Below are 17,361 nucleotides of genomic sequence, written 5' to 3' on the forward strand. Positions count from 1 at the left end.
ACGTCCTTCGAACTACTCACTTTCCTTTCAGGATCCAAACCTTCTTGGTGCTTTTCATGGTTGAGATTATTTCCTTTGGTACCCAGATGCGTTTGGCCCCCTTTCCTTTGTTGGCTTGCTTGTTGGTCTTGATTGCTATCACCTTTCCATTCTTTTTCTTCTTGATCAAATATGGTGTAGCAGCCTTTTTGTCCACCTTGTTGATGTAGGTGTTGGAGATTTTACTTGTTGGCTTTTGCTTGAGTGTTTGCCTTTGCTTATCCCGGTCATCGCCTTGCATTGGAAAGACTTATGGCTTTCCTTGTCGCATAACCTACAAATCACAGTTTCGCCCTCCATAGGCTTGTTCACTCCCGCAGTGGTGTTATCCTGTGGAGGTTGGCTTTGTTTGGCTTTGCATTTCTTGTCATATAAAGCCTTTCCAATGCGAGCCACTTCTTGCCTTAATTGCTCATTTTTCTTTGCAACCCCATCCGAACATATTTCTACAACAATATTCTCAACAAGAACTTGGTTGCAGGGGTTAGAATCATCAATTAAATCAAAGCAAGAAGTAGAAGCATCTTTCTTAATAATTTTAGAAATTTCAACTAAAGATGTCCCTGGGGTGCTACCAATGCTTTCTAACTTAATAGTTAGCTCATTATTGTGTATGCTAAAAATTTCCATTTTTCCTAGCAAATTTTCAATAGCTTCTTGGGAGCCAGCTAACTTAGCGTTAAGTTTTTCATTCTTCTTACTAAGGCCATCATCGGTAGCAGCGGATGAAGCACCAGATTCTAATTTCTCAATTCTAGTTGATAGCTCATAATTTAAATTTGCAATTTTTTCAAATTTTTCTAGCAAACCTTTATAATCATTTTGGGAGCTAATCAACTTATTTTTCAAGGTTTTAAGTAGAGCCTTTTGCTTAGTGTGGACATCCTAGAAATATTTAACGTCTTCCGCAAGCTCATCTACGGAGGGCTTTCCCTCACCTTCATCAATACTACTTTTATCACTAGAGGATCGAATACTCATTTTACCTCTTGCCATAAGGCACTTGCGTGATGATCGTGATGAGCGTGATGAGGACCAGTGGCTGTGCGTCCTTGGAGGTTCATCTTTGCTTGAAGAATCATCCCAAGTTTTGACACTTGTTAGCGCCTTGCCTTTGCTCCTCCCCTTTTTGGGTTCGGCCATAGTTGGACAGTTGTCCCTGAAATGGCCCTTCTCCCCACATGTGAAGCATCCTATCTTTCTTTGTTTTTTCTGTCAATGTTAAAGAGAAGATCCTCGACTTGCAGGGGCACACCCATTAGATTAATCTTGCGGATCATCCCCATTACCTTTTCGGCGCGTCAGATTGTTTCTTCGTCCTCGGAGGATGGTGTTGATGGTTGATTATCTTCCTCATCATCACTTTCTTCTTCTTCGTCTTCTTCACTCGAGGAACTTGGAGTGGGAGCCTTCTTTTTACCGTTCCTTTCATCACATGCAAATGCATATGGCCTTGAGGAAGTTGGATCCTCTCCCCAACACATTTTTCGGGACATCTCAAAGATTGTGATTTTCCCAATCACAATGGTCGGGGTCATGGTACTCAAGTCTTCCATGTTGTGAAGAATAGTGATGATGCTCCCATATCTTTGTTGTGGTAGCAGGGAGATAATCTTCCTCACAATGTCCGCATCACCTAGCTTATTTATACCAATAGAATTGAGCTCATTGATGATTAGATTCAAACGAGAATACATATCTCTAACAAGCTCATTATCTTTCATAGCAAATAAGTGTACTCATTTAAGACTATAGGCAATGTTTTTGCTCACGGACATTGGATGTGTTGTCATGGAGCTCATGCAATTTTAGCCAAATCTCATTAGCAGTTTTCAATGTAAAAACTTGATTAAAAATATACGTGCTAAGATATTCATACAAGCAATTTTTGGCTCTAGCATTTAAATAAATTTCTAAAACTTTCACTAAACTAGGCCACAAATAAATCCCTAGAGCAAAACCTATGCAATAAATCAAACTAGAATGTGCAAACTAGGTTTTGTCTAAGTGTTGCTTTGTCTACCGCAATGGCTAAGTTTCAATGTAAAACAATATAAGTATAAAGATAAGATTGAAACTTAAATGCTTAATAAAAATGCGGAAGCTAAAGAGCAAGGTAGAGATGCAAACTCTTGTGGATGACGCCGATATTTTTTACCGAAGAATCCGGAATCGCGCAAGGTCCCGACTAATCCTCGTTGGTGCCCCTACACAAAGGGAAGCTCACGCGAGGGCCAAGCACCTCAGTCGAGTAACTCCGTAGAGAGCCATAGGCCTTCTCCACGTGTAAGTGGTGCTCCACTTCTAGCTTCTCTCGGACGCTCCCCGTCGTCTCCACTATCGACCTTCCAGCTGAAAACGTCGTGGGCCTCATTCCCTCCGGTACACGGTGGCGGCTGTGACACAAACACGGTTATCATGGTCTCGCAATACTCTCGCCCCACTCGGTACAATTGCAATGGCTCACGCAAGAGCCGAGGGGTTGTGTGATTTTTTTAAACTCACTCAACTAACTAGGGTTCACCTAGAGCAAGCGCTAAAGTGGTCTAACTAACCTAAGCACTTTGCAAAGCACCTACGCTAATCATCGAGTGATTCTATTAATTAAGCACTTGGGTGTATGAGCACTTGAAAATGTCTACTATATGCCTTGGTATGTTGCTTAGGCTCTCACACCTTGGAATGGTTGGTTGGGGTGTATTTATAGCCCCCAACACAAAACTAGACGTTGGAGAAAAATTGTGCTCTCTGCGGCACACCTGACAGTCCGGTGGTGCACCGGATAGTGCACTGTTCACTGTCTGGTGCGCCTAGCCGTTGGTCTGACACAGCAGGCGACCGTTGGCGCGCAGGCTTTTTACACCGGACACTCCGGACTTCACATCGAACAGTCCGGTGGTCTTCTCTCCACAGTGCCATCTGGAACTAGCCGTTGGGCTACTGTTCTCTGGTGCACCGGACAGTCCGGCGTGTGGCACCGAACAGTCCGGACAGTCCGGTGCTCCAGACCAGACAGTCTGTAGGAAACACTTCCTTTGTTTCTTGGACTTCGCTTGTTCTTCATAATGTCTTCTTCTGAGGTGTTGCTTTCCTCAATGCCTTGGTCTAAGCAAATTTAGCATCATGTGAACTACAAACACAAACTCTAGCAAACACATTAGTCCATAAGTTATGTTGATCATCAAACACCAAAACCTATTTAGCCAAATGGCCCGGGGTCCATTTTCCTTACAAATTGGCACCAACATTTCAGAAAGGTCTAGGACAAGCCTGATGATGCAAATGACAAGCTTGCCAAGCGTGTTGGCAATGGATCTCAAGGTGTCGAAGATGGACTCATCTCTCGATACAAACTTCATAGTTGTCATCAACTCTCGATTGCTTTCACGACTGCCCCTACCTAGCGGCGCCAACTGTCGATTGTTAGATAGTGTTTATATGGGGTAGGTCACAAAATCAAAAGCTGAAGGTAAAGGCACGAGAAACATATGGGTTGATACAGGTTCGAACTATTAATATGAGATAATACCCTACATCTGGTGTGTGATGAGCCTGTTGTCGTATGTTCCGATGATCAGGAAATATTCCCCCGTCCCTCATTTTATAAACTAATGAGGGATGGCAATTTTATGGTGGACACCAAATCAGTTACTAAGAGCATCTCCAAAAGCTCCCCAGAAGTCTCCCCTAAATCTATTTTTTTGGGAAAAACACAAAAACATGTCTCCAACAGTTCCCCTAAAGCGCCCCCAACTTTTTCATAGCCCTTAAAACTCCCTCATTTGTAGCTACAAATGAGGGGTTTTTTGGGCTCCCCAGAAACAAACTGCTGATTTAAGGGATCTGTTGGAGAAAGATTTAAAATTTATCCCCACTTATTATTTAGATGTCCCTTAAAACTGATTTTGAGGAGTCGTTTTATGGAGAGCTCTTGGAGATGCTCTAAGTTGTATACGAGTGCAACTCTATTTTTACGAGCTTATCTATGATTCTTTTAAGATCTTTGCCATATCTACGCTTCTAAAATCCTCCTAGCTTTGGGTTCCCTCTTGGTTTTGATTGTGGAGTCCTTAAGCTCGTGATCGATTTATTGTTAATTATATTTTACACCAAATATAGTTAGATTTATTGCTAATTATATTTTATACTACGAAGGAAGCCAACATATTAGTATAGCAAAACACCACATGCGCATAGTCCATCCATATATATATCGTGTATAAATATAGGTTACAACTGTTATGTGTTTTGCAGTAGATCGCAAGCTTGCCAATACATATTACAAGATGCCAGGCATCCAACTATCAAATATGCCGCCCAGAAAAAAGCACAAAAAAGGCACATATGCTTACAAGTTACATATACAACTAGATAGACAGATATTTTATCAAGTACCACAGCCTTAATTTTTGGGGATTGTAGTTCATATCTATGACTATGAAATAGTATATTTGTGAGTCAATAAGATAGATATATAAAATTATAAATTGCTTCAACCTTGGCCACCCCCACCTCCAGAGCCGCCGCCAACAGCTCCGCGGGCTGACCCAACTCCACTGCCTGCTCCACCTCCGGCACTACCACTCGCACCTCCATACCCTCCGCCGCTCCCCACTGCGTTGCCAGAACGTCCAACGCCGCTGCCTCCACCATATCCGCCGCCACCGTCTCCCGCGCCTGCACCTCCGCCGCCGCCACCGCCGGCGCTCACGCTGACTCCACCGCGGCCTATGTGCACGCCAACACCGCCGCCGCCGCCGGCTCCTGCATGCACACCGCCGGCGCTAACCGCGCCGCCTCCACCCCCGCCAAACCCGACATCAACCCCGCCGCGTCCAACATCGATGCCAACACCAGCACCCGCTCCGCCCCCCACGCTCGCACCGCCGCCACGAGCAGTGCCGGCTCCGCCTCCGAACCCGCCACCGATGCCGATTGACGTGTCGTGCCCGCCATGGCCGATGCTCACGCCGAAACCACGGCCGCCGCCCTTCCCACTCCTAACTCTGATGGAAAATGATTTGCTGTCATTGACGGCGGCAGGGTTCTTGTCGGCAAGGAGAAGCCTTGCGTGGGTAAGCGGGAGAAGGAAGAAGCACTGTAGTAGCAGAACTGCTGAAATGGACAGGCGACGGCAAGGGGAGCTCGCCATGGGAGTGTGCTGCATGGCGTCGGAAGGATGGTGGAGCTTCAGTTCGCTGCCCTACGTACTCAAGGGCAGCTTTATATATAGGTAGTTCTTCTGAGCGATTTTGCGCGAAAATCTAGTGGGCGGAAAAGGTGACCGTAGTGAGCTGTGAAGCACACAAGCCACGTTGCGAGGTGAAAGTCGACCACATGGGGCCACGAGAATGGCTAGATTCGCTTGATTACATATCTTTAATAAATTTAAGTTACCAAAAATCAACTTTAACAATGTAGACGATTATAGATAGTCTAGTGAGCCGTGCTAAATAGTTGATACTTAGCATACTGCTTTGTATGGCACTAGCACAATTCGTATAGTGTTTGTACTGATAGGGTCTAGTGATGTGGGTAGCCCACGATAGGCTCACACGAGCACTGCACGATTAAGTGGTTTGCATGATTAAACACACTTTAAATCAAATAATACTCCATATATATAATTGTGATGTGTGCATGTGGTTGTGTTTATGATTTGTTATAGTTTTAAATATAATAAATTCACCGTGTACTGTTATGAATATTCATGTTTTAAAATTACATATGTAATCTTAAAGATGTTCTAGATCTTTTAAGCTCTTATAGTAAAATAGTGTCTGGACCAGTGATTTAAATAGCAGGCTATGGCATTTACCAATTGGCTTCCTCAAATAGTCAATAGTGGGCTAAATTGAGATATAGCAGGAGATCTGTTCGCTTGGCTTTAATCTGTACTGCCTTCTAATGATTCTATAGTGTTTTGTCTCTATAAATTACAGCAGTCTAAACAACTGATTTTAATCAAAGACACGATACAATTAGGCATCGTGGTGTGTTATGTCTGGGCTGATGGCCAGACGCTAATGCAAACATAATAATGTATGGTTACTAATACTATCTAATAGTATCATGTCTAATAGTACCAGTGTTAATACTGTGTCGTGTCGTTCCATTGGCCATCTATATAACAGAAAAGAAAACTGGTACTTGGCAAACATATACGCACTTCAGGTCTTCAGCAAATAAATAGAAGTATAGAAGCCGCTTTGGGTCATGTATACCAAACAATTTCACTACCGCCTGTCGCGTTCGAAGAACGGGAATATGTTACTCTGATCTTTAGAAAAACAAGGATGCAACCGTTCACACACACACACGCGTACTTTGATAGTTCGAAATGCAAAGTCACACATGACCTTGCTTTGCAGCTCATTGTTGCTGCTTCCACATTATTTGCTTTCTGTTTGGCCGGCCGGTTGCTTTGCAGCTGTGACTGTGACAGCTCTCGATCGCATCTGTTCTTCTCGATCGGAGATCTACGTCGAGCTAAGCATGTCTTAATGGCTTAATGCCTCCAGGTGATCCGATCCATTTGCTGCCAACTGCTTTGACGGGTTTCCGTTCTGTGTGTACAAGAAAAGCTAAGTGCGCACGTACGCCCATTGTACATACTAACTAATATAAAGTGGTTTGTAGGTAATTAGCCCGTCTTAATTTTTTTTTGGAGTGTTAACCTCTTGACATGTTCTGGCTAGCAACACTTTTAATGGTAAAGCTTTCATGCATCATGTCATGTTTTGGTCGATATGATGCTGATCTGTAGGTATATGATGCTAGATGACGGCCGGGATGTTCAAGGTAGGTGGAAACAGAGGTGTCTGTATAGATGGCCAAAAAGCACGAGGCCCGTGAGCCCGGCACGAAGCCCGCTTTTTGGGCCCGGTCCGAACCCGGCACGGTAGAATAAGTGGGCGGGCTTGACAGGAAACTAGGCACGGCGGGCTAGCCCGGCACGGCCTGTTTACCTCTAAGCCCGTTAAGCCCGGTTTTTTACACTAAAACGTGCTTACCGGCCCGTTTAGCCCGTTTTTTGGCCCGTTTTTTCGTGCTAAACGGGCCGCCCGGCCCGTTTAGGTCCGCTGCGGGCCGGGCTTGGACAGAAAATTAAACCCGCTGGCACAGCAGGCCCGGCCCGGTTTTTGGCCGGGCTTCACCGGGCCCGGGCCGGGCCGGGCCGGGCGGCCCGTTTGGCCATCTCTAGGTGTCTGGTCGAAATGCTTTGGAAAGGATCCTCTCCTATCACAACTTGTTCATGTCGTTCAAATAATTTGGTGATGTATTAGTGTATTAACTATTGTCACCAACATGTCGGGTCTTAAGAGGGCGTCCACCACCTCCATATGGCTCCGCCTCCCGCCCCCGTCACAGCTAATCTCGCGGCCCACCCCCACCACACGCTCCTTCCCCAGATCGCGGTGCCTTCCACCGTCGGCCGTCGCCAGCGCGCGTGGGGCCCGCCTCCCTACTCCCATGACCGCACCTGCGCCCGCGCATGCCGTGACCACAACGCCTGATCCCCCGCCTCCCCCAGTGAAACCGGCCCCGCGCCTGACGCCGAGAAACCCGGTCGTCCCCGCTCACAATGCCCCCACGCGCGTCGTACTCCCCCCACGGCGGTCCTTGTTCCCGCCGTCGCCTGTGGCCCGTTCCAGCAGCTGGCATCACCCTCAGCACGACCTCTGACCACTGGTTCCTGTCCGGCCTCATACCACCGGCCCTGTTTCGCTGCCGACCCGCGCGCCGGCTCCCGTTCGGCCGCTGCCCTCCCCGGACTTGGTCAGCTCCAACTTTGGAACTTCCAGGTGATTAGTTCAATGTTTTCGGGCATCCAGTGCGCTCCCTGTCCCCGTCTCCTCTTCTCTCGCGGGTCAAAACCCTTCCCTTCCCCCCACGCCCCAACGCCCCTCGTTCGATCGGTGGGTCGGCCATGGCTCCCTTCGCGCTCGGATCTCAGGTACGGACAGCCACCCGCGTACGTGAGGTCGAGCTCCTCTTTTTTCCGCATGCACTCTGGTTACGTTTCGCTCGCTCTCGTTCCGTGCAGGTGGTCGTCGTAGCCTCGGTGTCCGTCGGCTTGAACTCTTCCGTCAAGGGTGTCGCACTCAAGGTGCGTGGTGTACTGACACCAGAGCTTGCCTCTGTTTGGGGAATCTCGTGGCTCAGTCTGTGTTGTCATTGTAGAACATTATTCGCGTGGACATCTGGATCTGATGCAAAATGAAGTGAATGAAAGTATGAAACCATAACTGCTGCATTGGACTGTAATCTATAATCCTCATAGCTAATTAGTTATTGTAGAAGAACTTTTCAACTGATGTACATCCTATTTGTTCTCATTATAAACATAACATTATTGGAAATGAGCTAAGCTGGCAGGCTTATTTCATGTTTGGGTTATCCTATATGTGTCATAAATGGTGTCATGGTGATGCTGATGGTGACATCTGATCCTCCTTTCCACTCTCTACCAGCTTTGCGTTTTTTTGGTTTGCCTTGCGTAAGCTGTTAATCTTGACTGGAATATTTGGTATATTTTCATGTGCAACTTCCATGGCCATAGCATCAGCTGCTTCAAATGTTCTCCAAATGAAAAAAAAGAAAGAAACAAAAATCCCATGTCAGTCATGAGGTCATAGCAGTTTTTGAGCTGATGCAGAATGAAGTGAATGAAACCATAACTGCTGTATTTGACTGCAATATCTTCATAGCTATTGCCAAAAAAATCAACTGATGTATATCCTCTTTTTTCATTGTGTGATTAACATTACCCAAAATGAGCTAAGCTGGCAGGCTTATTTCATGCTTGGGTTACCCTATATGTGTCGTACATGGTGGTGCTGATGGTGACACCCGATTCTCCTTTGCACTCCCTACCAGATTTGCATTTTTTAATTTGCCTTGTGTAAATTGTTAATCCTGACAGGAATGTGAACACCCTCTTGCGGCACGATCTTGTTTTTGTTTCATCGCGCGTATTGAGCTTTTTAAGAAAAAAACATGAAGTGTTGGGCAGACTGAAATTTGATGATGTGGTATTAGTCTCTTCTATTTCCTTTTGTTGTCGGTGTAAATTGTTCCTTTTCTGTATCAGTTATGTTGCCACTTTTTTAGATCAAAGGCAAACCCCTGCTTATATTGAATGCAACAGGATGTCTTTTGCCACTTTGATGCAATTTTAAACTTTGAACTGGCATTTCAGTCTTGCTTTTATTTTACTGGATGAAATATTATTATAATTAAATCTTTCATGTGTAAATCCTTTGGGATACATATGTTTATATATTCTTTTCATTTCTATATATACAGTCCCAGGCAGGGATGCATGCCAAATCACGGTGCTGCATCATGAGGACAATGGAATGAATATAGAGATGGCAAAGCTAGCTTTTTCCAAGGGCATCTGGAGTTACATATGTAAAATGAACAATGCTCTACGTCGGTATCCTCAGCATGGCAGTCCATCAGTGTCAATTCTGACCATGCAGAAACTTATGAAGAAGGTGATGGTTTAGTATATTTAAAATTGCTGTCAGTAGTTTTTTTCTTTCTTAACCTTCTGATCTGAAGCGTATTATGGAATATGTAGTTTTTTCTGTCATGTGCACATCTTTGATGAATTAGGAGCCAATTCTAACGTTTTATTTGATTATTATGTTTCTCACGTTCGTTTGCAGGACAATGTTAAATCCCTGAAACTGTTTTTAGAAGTTCTGAATCAAGGAATCACATAATTTGAGTAGACTGTTATAGTATCTTGATTCTTGACCTGCTCGTTCAGGATCTGACAAATCTAAGCCTCTTTGCATGTCAGTTTCCCCAGGATTTGGAGACTGCCGACGCAAGCCTTTCTGCTTCTCAGAACACTGCAGCATCGGTCGTTCCTTCCACACCGACTTCCAGGACTTCACCATGCAAGCTTGCGGGGAGGAAGTCTCGCCAAATGATCGCGAGCGGGATTCTGCTGGTTGGAAGCATCGTTTGTCTATCTCGAGGCCGATCCAACCTCGGGGCGCAGCTCGCGATGGCCTTCTTCCTGAAAAAGGCCTTCAAGCAAGAGAGGCAATCAGGCTCCTCATCGACATGAATGGTGAAAACAGACGTGACTAGATGCAGGCGGTAGCCGTACTGGTTTGACCCTTTGAGCCATGCAGACTCCAGATAACGTATTATTAGTATTTTTAACCTTTCTCTGATTACAGAATACGTGACTAGATAACCTTTGACCCTGAGCCGTGCAGACAAGTTGTAAAGAGTTTTTTCCGGAACTAGATGCTTGTCAATATTAGTAATACACCAATGCTACCTGAAGCTAAATGCTTGTCAATATTGGTCTTATTTCGTTGCTAGAGAGTAGAGACATCTGTAATTCACTTGAGTTTTAGTCAGATCTGTTAATGGGTATGTGCAAAGGTAGTCTTTTTGATACAAAGTGTTGCCTATTATTTTCTAAACTTCTGGATATTGATCTGATTCAAGTTTTTAAAATATTAACAGTATTCAACTGTTATAATGAAACTTAGCTTGCACATAAATTTCTTACACTTTCCATTTCCATATTCAGGATAATGAGGAAGAAGCTTCGCTTTTTGTCATACTGTATTTGCTTCTGGCCAGTATTATTTTTGTACCATTATTTCAGAAAATCGCTGGAGGTGATATACATATTATAATATTGCTTGTGCATGGCATGATTCAGCAGCATTTGTAGCTTTTTGAATTATTTTGGTCACTCGAGAAAGTTTGCATCAACTTTTACTGTTTTAGTCAGTAGTCATAACTGTGGACCATGCTTTTCCTAAATTGAAATGCCTGGACTTCTGAAGTTATGAGTTACAATGCATGAACTTTAGTTTCCGTATTTGGTAATTTAGAGACTAAATGAAATAAAATGGAGGGACTAAAAATTAGTCCCTACAAACTAAACACCCCCTTATTTTTCTTGCTGTGATCAGGATTCCAAGTTTGCCATTCCTTCGGAGGAGGCACTGGATCTAGAATGGGCACCCTTCTCATCTCAAAGATCGCGGAGGAGTACCCTAATCGAATGATGCTCACTTTTTTTGTCTTTCTCTCACCCGAGGTTTCCGACATTGTTTGCTGACAGACCATCAATTGGTTGAGAACGTTGATGATTGCATGGATCTTGATAATAAGGCACTTCACGATGAGTGCATGGATCTTGATAATAAGGCACTTCATGGATCTTGATAATAGTAGGTCGACTATTTTAGCAGCTTCACGATGAAGTTGCTTGAGGAAGGTTTTGATCTTTGTGCACATCTGCTAGCTCTGCGACGGTACCATTTCATGGAAATATCTGACTGGGCAGATTCCTTTATTGCTCAATTTATCTTAAGGAGTAAGGTAATGATGTAATGTTTGTTTAATCATAGTATTTTAGCTATAGGTCATGTGTTTTTTGTCAACCTGTACGAGTCCACTCAATTTTGAACTTCTCCCATGCAGAAATGGTCATTTGTTAAATCTGAGCAGAAAAGATCGGAAATCCAAGGGCTTATGGAATTGGTATTGCAGAGATCTTCACGTGATTGATCCTTATAAGGAAAGATAATCTATATACATGAGGGAGCCACCTATTGATTCTTTTGATGTCTCTACATGTGGTAATAGTTTCATCTGAGATTGTCTCTACCTACTATATATGCAGCTTGTTTACTAAAAAAGTTCTATTTCTCAAATTGCTAACTACTTGATTCTTTACTGCTAGGTCTTGATTTGCTGGATGACATCTTGTTGGGTTATAAAGCTGAATGGCCAATGAATATTGGCATTACAGTAGACACACTGAAAATACATGCTAAAATATTATGAATGTTCTTTACCGCAGTTGCTGCGGAGGAAGACGACAGTGCGGCTATGGTCGCTAAGAAGAAGGTCGTCGCGGCTATGTAGCTTGTCGCCGTTGCTACGCACAAGGCGGGCTGCGCCGTGGATGCTGTCTGTTTGTATAACTTTTGGTTGGTTGCATTAAGTGTTGTACTGTGTGTTTGGTAATGCAGTTACTTTTGTATTCAGTGAAGTGTTTGGTAATGCAGTTCCTTTTGTATTTAGTGAACTGTGTGGTACTGCGTACACACTGTAGTTCCTTTTGTATTAAGTGTAGTGATGAGGTAATGCATTGCACTTGTACTACTGAGCTAAATCTATGTACTTGTGCCTGTTGTGGCTAAAAAGCATATGTTTAAGAGAAAACTGCTTTCTGTGAATGAGGTACTAGCAATCTGTGTACATTGTGTCTCTAAATGGCTAAGTCCGTGTACTTGTGTTTATATGAAATCTGAAATAACTGCTAAGGCTATTTTCTTAGTACTACTGAGGCTATTTATAGTTTCTTGGAAACTATTCTTTAGTATCTCGGGAACTTTCGTTCAGTCTCAACTGAACTATTTTTAAGTTTCTCAGGAACTAGAGACTATTTTCTCATGAACTATTGTATAGTTTCTCAGGACCTATTCTTCAGTTTCTTAGGAACTATTGTTCAGTCTCATGAACTGTTTTTCTATTTCTCAGGAACTATTGTTGAGTTTGTATTGAACTATTATATAGTTTCTTAGAAATAAATATTGTCCAGTTTCATAGAAATTTGAAATAACTGTAGATTCAAGTGACTGTTTTCATAGAAATATGAAATAACTGCAGATTTAAGTGACTATTTTCATAGAAATCTGAAATAACTGCAGTTCATAGATTACAAGGGAAATAGAGGAGTATTTTTACTAGAAAGCAGTGCTTGAGATCACTGAATGAATTCTAGACTATTTTCACTAGAGAACAGTAGTTCATTTCACAAATTACAGTTTCAAACAAGTTCACATACCGGTACACACTGCACTTAACATATTACAATTTAAGTGGCCATATTACACTTTCTTCTTGTTCGGGGTGTTTTTTTAACTAAACATCTAACAATGTGTGGAGACGATGTTGCTCCTGCTGAAATAGTACTACCAGCTTCTGTCGTAGCAATCTGTGATGAGGCACCCCTAGCCCTCCGGTCACCACTTCTTCAGTCCTTGCCATTAATGTCGGTACCAGTCCTTAAGTAACTTCGGCTCTTGTATTAGGAACCACTTCATCAGTATGTTCTTGCATTAGGAACCACTTCATCAGTACGTTACTGCCATATAGCCCGAAACTCTTTAGGAACCACTTCATCAGTATGTTGCCCGTGAACTATCTCGTGTACATGCAACCTATAGAGCATAATGGAATTAAATAGTTGTGACCTCACCACATAAGAATCCAACTAGGTATATGCTCGTGGGTTGCTATGATAAAATACATTAATATACAAAAAATATTGTGTTTTATAATATTAACTCCGTAGCAACGCACGGGCATATACCTAGTGACGTATGAATAATGATCGGGATGTCGAGAGAAGCTTAATCATAAATAAAAAAAGCTTTAACCATAAAACTGTCGTAGTTGGTTGATGTTCCATATATTAGATAGCTTTAAGGAGTCGGTATAGGGCTTTATTCTATCATCACGTTTTTATCTATTGGTCTATGCCGACACATAGCCATTAGTAGCCCCAATATCTTGGGTGTAGCATGATGGTGAAGATGTTGGAAGAAAAAAAAGGTTAATATAAAGGAAACTTAAACATAAAAGCAACTTAGTCGTCTATATTAATCTTGTCATATTCAAGTCGTATCCAATAAGCAGTAGGGAATAAGGCTCAGAATCTGACCCACACGACGTCCCGGTCTGTGGAGCAATAGATATCACTATTCTCCAAGATGGTTAGACCCACATAATATTTTATAGGAAAATCCCAATGGAATAGATCATGGTTGTTCATGCACTTAATGTATATTTGATTGATTGTCAGCATGGAGTTCTTGGGAACTCGGATCCATCATACGCCAAGTGCATTAGCTATAGTTTCATACCGAGTAGTAAAACATTGTATCCTGCAATGTTGTTAGGGGCAAGAAAATGCATTTGTAATCTATTTGAACTTCTCGTGTTCAGGGGTAATAATTACCCTTATCCTCTAGTAGTTTGGTCAAATCAGATCCCAAAACAATGTAGAGGCTGGGTTCGAATCCGAGTCCAAGTCGTAGTCAAGACCAAAGTTGAAGACAAGTCATAAACGATGGTGGAGCCAAAGTTTGGAGTCCAATCCGTGTCCCAGTAGGATTCAAATCCTAATCCAAGTAGGAGTCGAATTCTAGTCCAAGTCAAAGATGAAGATAGCGTCAAAGTTAGCAGAGTCGAATGAGTGTTCCAGCAGAAGTCGGATCCTATTCCAAGTAGGAGTCAAATCCTAGTCCGAGTAGGAGTTCAATCCAAGTCCAAGTCAAACATGAAGGTCGCATCGAAGTTGGAGTAAAATCTATGCATGCTCTAGTAGGAGTCGAATCCTATTCCAAGGAGGAGTCAATCCTAGACCGAGTAGGAGTCAAATCCGAGTCTAAGTCAAAGATGAAGATGGCGTTGAAGTTGGAGTCGAATCCATGTTCCATTAGGAGTTGAATCCTAATGACGTTTGTCAGTCAGGGGTATAGGGATGTACCACCAATTAGATTAGGCAAGGGACTTTGGTTGACCTATTGACCACCACACTTGTCGGGGCCTATCATAGTTATCGGGTGGATGGGTTTTAGAGATGTTTGGCCATTAGAGCGTAATGCCTTATATCCTCTTTAAGTGGGTTGGATTGCTTAAAAACTATTAAGTCTTTGTTACAAGGGGCTGTGAAAGCCTAGGAATGGGTGGTGAGGAGTCTATAAGGGATCCCTTGCATCGGGGGTCGCCCACTCCCTTTTATAGACCAAAAGAGAGGGGGTTACAACTGACAAGTGGGGGCCAAGCCATAACTTGTCCCATCTTACAATAAATGATAGTTTTGTTTGACATCAGTTTGAGATCCTGTAGCCGCACACCCTATCCATAGCACGTGCGTCCGTACGGGAATCTAGGGATGCGACAAGTGGAGGAGTACGCCCTCCACGTTGCTATAGGATACCTAGGAAGTCGTGGCACATGTCTTGGATGATGGGGGCCGTATGCACTAGGGCATATCTCAGGGCAGTCCCAGGCATGTTGTAGGCTGATACGCACGTCACCCATGCCACAACAGGACATGTGGTAGATCACGGAGCACGTCGTCCATATCACCATAGTGGTGCATTGTTTCCACATCCAAGAATGTTGGATCCTGATAACGAGGTGACGGGCACAGAGTGGATATAGTCGTACTCGTTCCATCGGGTATGTATCACACGTCGTCTGACTCCACCAACTCCTTGACCAACATGGGCAGACCGAACGCGTGGCGCCTGTGGAGCCCTTCCAACCAGGGGGCATCATGAGTTCTCCAGGCCGATGCCATCGTGTGGTCCAGGAAACATGTGGTGTGCCTAGACCCCATGTAGACCAGGAGCCCACGGAGCCTGGGTGCATAGGGCTCTAGGTCCCATAGTTGCCAAGGGAGTAGGAGCTTGACGCGGCCCATCCTAGGGGTCTGAAGGCCTCATAGGGGCGCCTCTAGTAGGACCCTAGGGGCAGACGGAATTAGGAGAGCTGAGGTTTAATCCAAGACCAGGAAAGCACCAGCTATATCGAAGCCCAATGCCAAGCAAAGCCCTAGACGGAAAGTGAAGAAATTGGCTTCAAGCTTCGCCCTTAACCCAAGATGAGGTGGAGCCTTACCCCGACACAAGGTGGGACCCTCCCATTAGGATAGTGGGCTTAGTCAGACCAACATGTTGGACCCGTAGAGGGCAGGGACAGCTAGGCCACGTGGCGTGGCCAGATCCTACCAGTGAGCTAGTGGGTACCGTTGTGGGAGGATACCTTTTGTAGGCCTGAGTGGTGAGGGCCTCCTTGTGCTGCCACGTAGCAAGGGTCGTAGCCACATATTCTGCTAACTCTTCAGTAGGGTCTTGCCGACCTAAACCACCTCGAAGGTGGGGCCCATGGCTTGCCCTCTCCATGTAGTCCTAGTTTGATTCTATGACCTAGGGTACCCATACCTAGGGGTGCTGAAAAATCCTATTCCTAGTAGGTGAAAAATTCCAAGGAGTTGAATCCGAGTCCAAGTCAAAGACGAAGCTGGCATCAAAGTTGGAGTCAAATCCATGTTCTAGTAGGAGTTGAATCCTATTCGAAGTAGGAGTTGAACCCTAGTCTAAGTAGGAGCCAAATCCAAGTCCAAGTTGAAGACAAAGATGACGTTGAAGTTGGAGTCAAATATGTGTTCTAGTAGGAGTCAAATCCTATTCCAAGTAGGAGTCAAATCCTAGTCAGAGCAGGAGCCGAATCTGAGTCCAAGTCAAAGATGAAGCTAGCGTCCAAGGTGGTGTTGAATTCGTGTTCCAGTAGGAGTCAAATCCTATTCCAAATAAGAGTGGAATCCTAGTTTGAGAAGGACTCAAATCCCAGTACAAGTCAAAGACGAAGATGACATTCAAGTTGGAGTTGAATATCCTTGTAGGAGTCGAACCCTATTCCAAGTAGGAGTTGGATCCTAGTTCGAGTACAAATCAAATCTAAGTCCAAGTCAAAGATGAAGTTGGCGAGCATATTGACAGCAAACCACAAGGTGTCAAAGATAAACACGTCTCCTAATGCGAGGTTTCATGGTTGTGATCAGCTCTTGATTGATCTGTGTGACTTCTCATACCTATTGTGGCAATTGTCAAGGATATTTCGGTAGAGAATTATGGGGTAGATTACAAGATAAAGATTTAAAGGTAAATGCATAGGAGACACAAAAGTTTAGACATGTTTGGGCTCTGATGTGAGATAATACCCTACATCTTGTATGTTGGTGTAAACCCTAAAATTGGCTTTAAAGAAGTTTAGTTAGTCATTTATTATCTAAGCAATAATATTAAGGTTTATCAGAGTGTGTGTTCTATTATTGAGACATGTTCCTTTTAATAAATACTAAATAAAGTTTTAAATTTGTGCATCATGCCAAAAATTTGAATGTGCATCTAGTTTTGTTTGAGATTTGAACTCAGATTTTAAATCCAAAATTAGATGTGAAAATAACAATTCAAAATAGAATAAAAAGGAAAATAGAAAAAGAAAACAAGATAGAAAAGAGAAAGAGGAGACTTCACTGCATCTGGGCTGAAACATTGCTAGCGGCCCATAAACTATGTGTGTGGTGGCCCAATTACTCGCCCTCACACTGACGTGTGGGCCCCACTCGCCAGCAACACCACCACATGGCCCACTCTCACTTTAGATCGCAGTACTCGTCGCATGGCCCATGAACTATAGAGTTGATGTATTACCCATGTGCTTTTTTTTCATACTCAGCACCGCATCAACCAC

At 43.7% G+C, this 17,361-nt stretch overlaps 1 protein-coding gene across 1 annotated transcript; it reads left to right on the top strand.

Moving 5' to 3' along the window:
* Positions 1 to 7,849: 7,849 nt before the first annotated feature.
* LOC103643351 (uncharacterized) lies at positions 7,850 to 10,492 on the top strand. The gene is made up of 4 exons (XM_035964251.1): positions 7,850 to 7,996; positions 8,087 to 8,149; positions 9,349 to 9,542; positions 9,854 to 10,492. The coding sequence occupies exons 3-4, from the start codon at positions 9,402 to 9,404 to the stop codon at positions 10,124 to 10,126; spliced, it is 414 nt and encodes a 137-aa protein (XP_035820144.1). The 5' UTR covers positions 7,850 to 7,996; positions 8,087 to 8,149; positions 9,349 to 9,401; the 3' UTR covers positions 10,127 to 10,492.
* Positions 10,493 to 17,361: the final 6,869 nt, after the last annotated feature.

This window comes from Zea mays, chromosome 1 (genome assembly GCF_902167145.1).
Source record: "Zea mays cultivar B73 chromosome 1, Zm-B73-REFERENCE-NAM-5.0, whole genome shotgun sequence".
In the NCBI taxonomy this organism is placed as follows: domain Eukaryota; kingdom Viridiplantae; phylum Streptophyta; class Magnoliopsida; order Poales; family Poaceae; genus Zea; species Zea mays.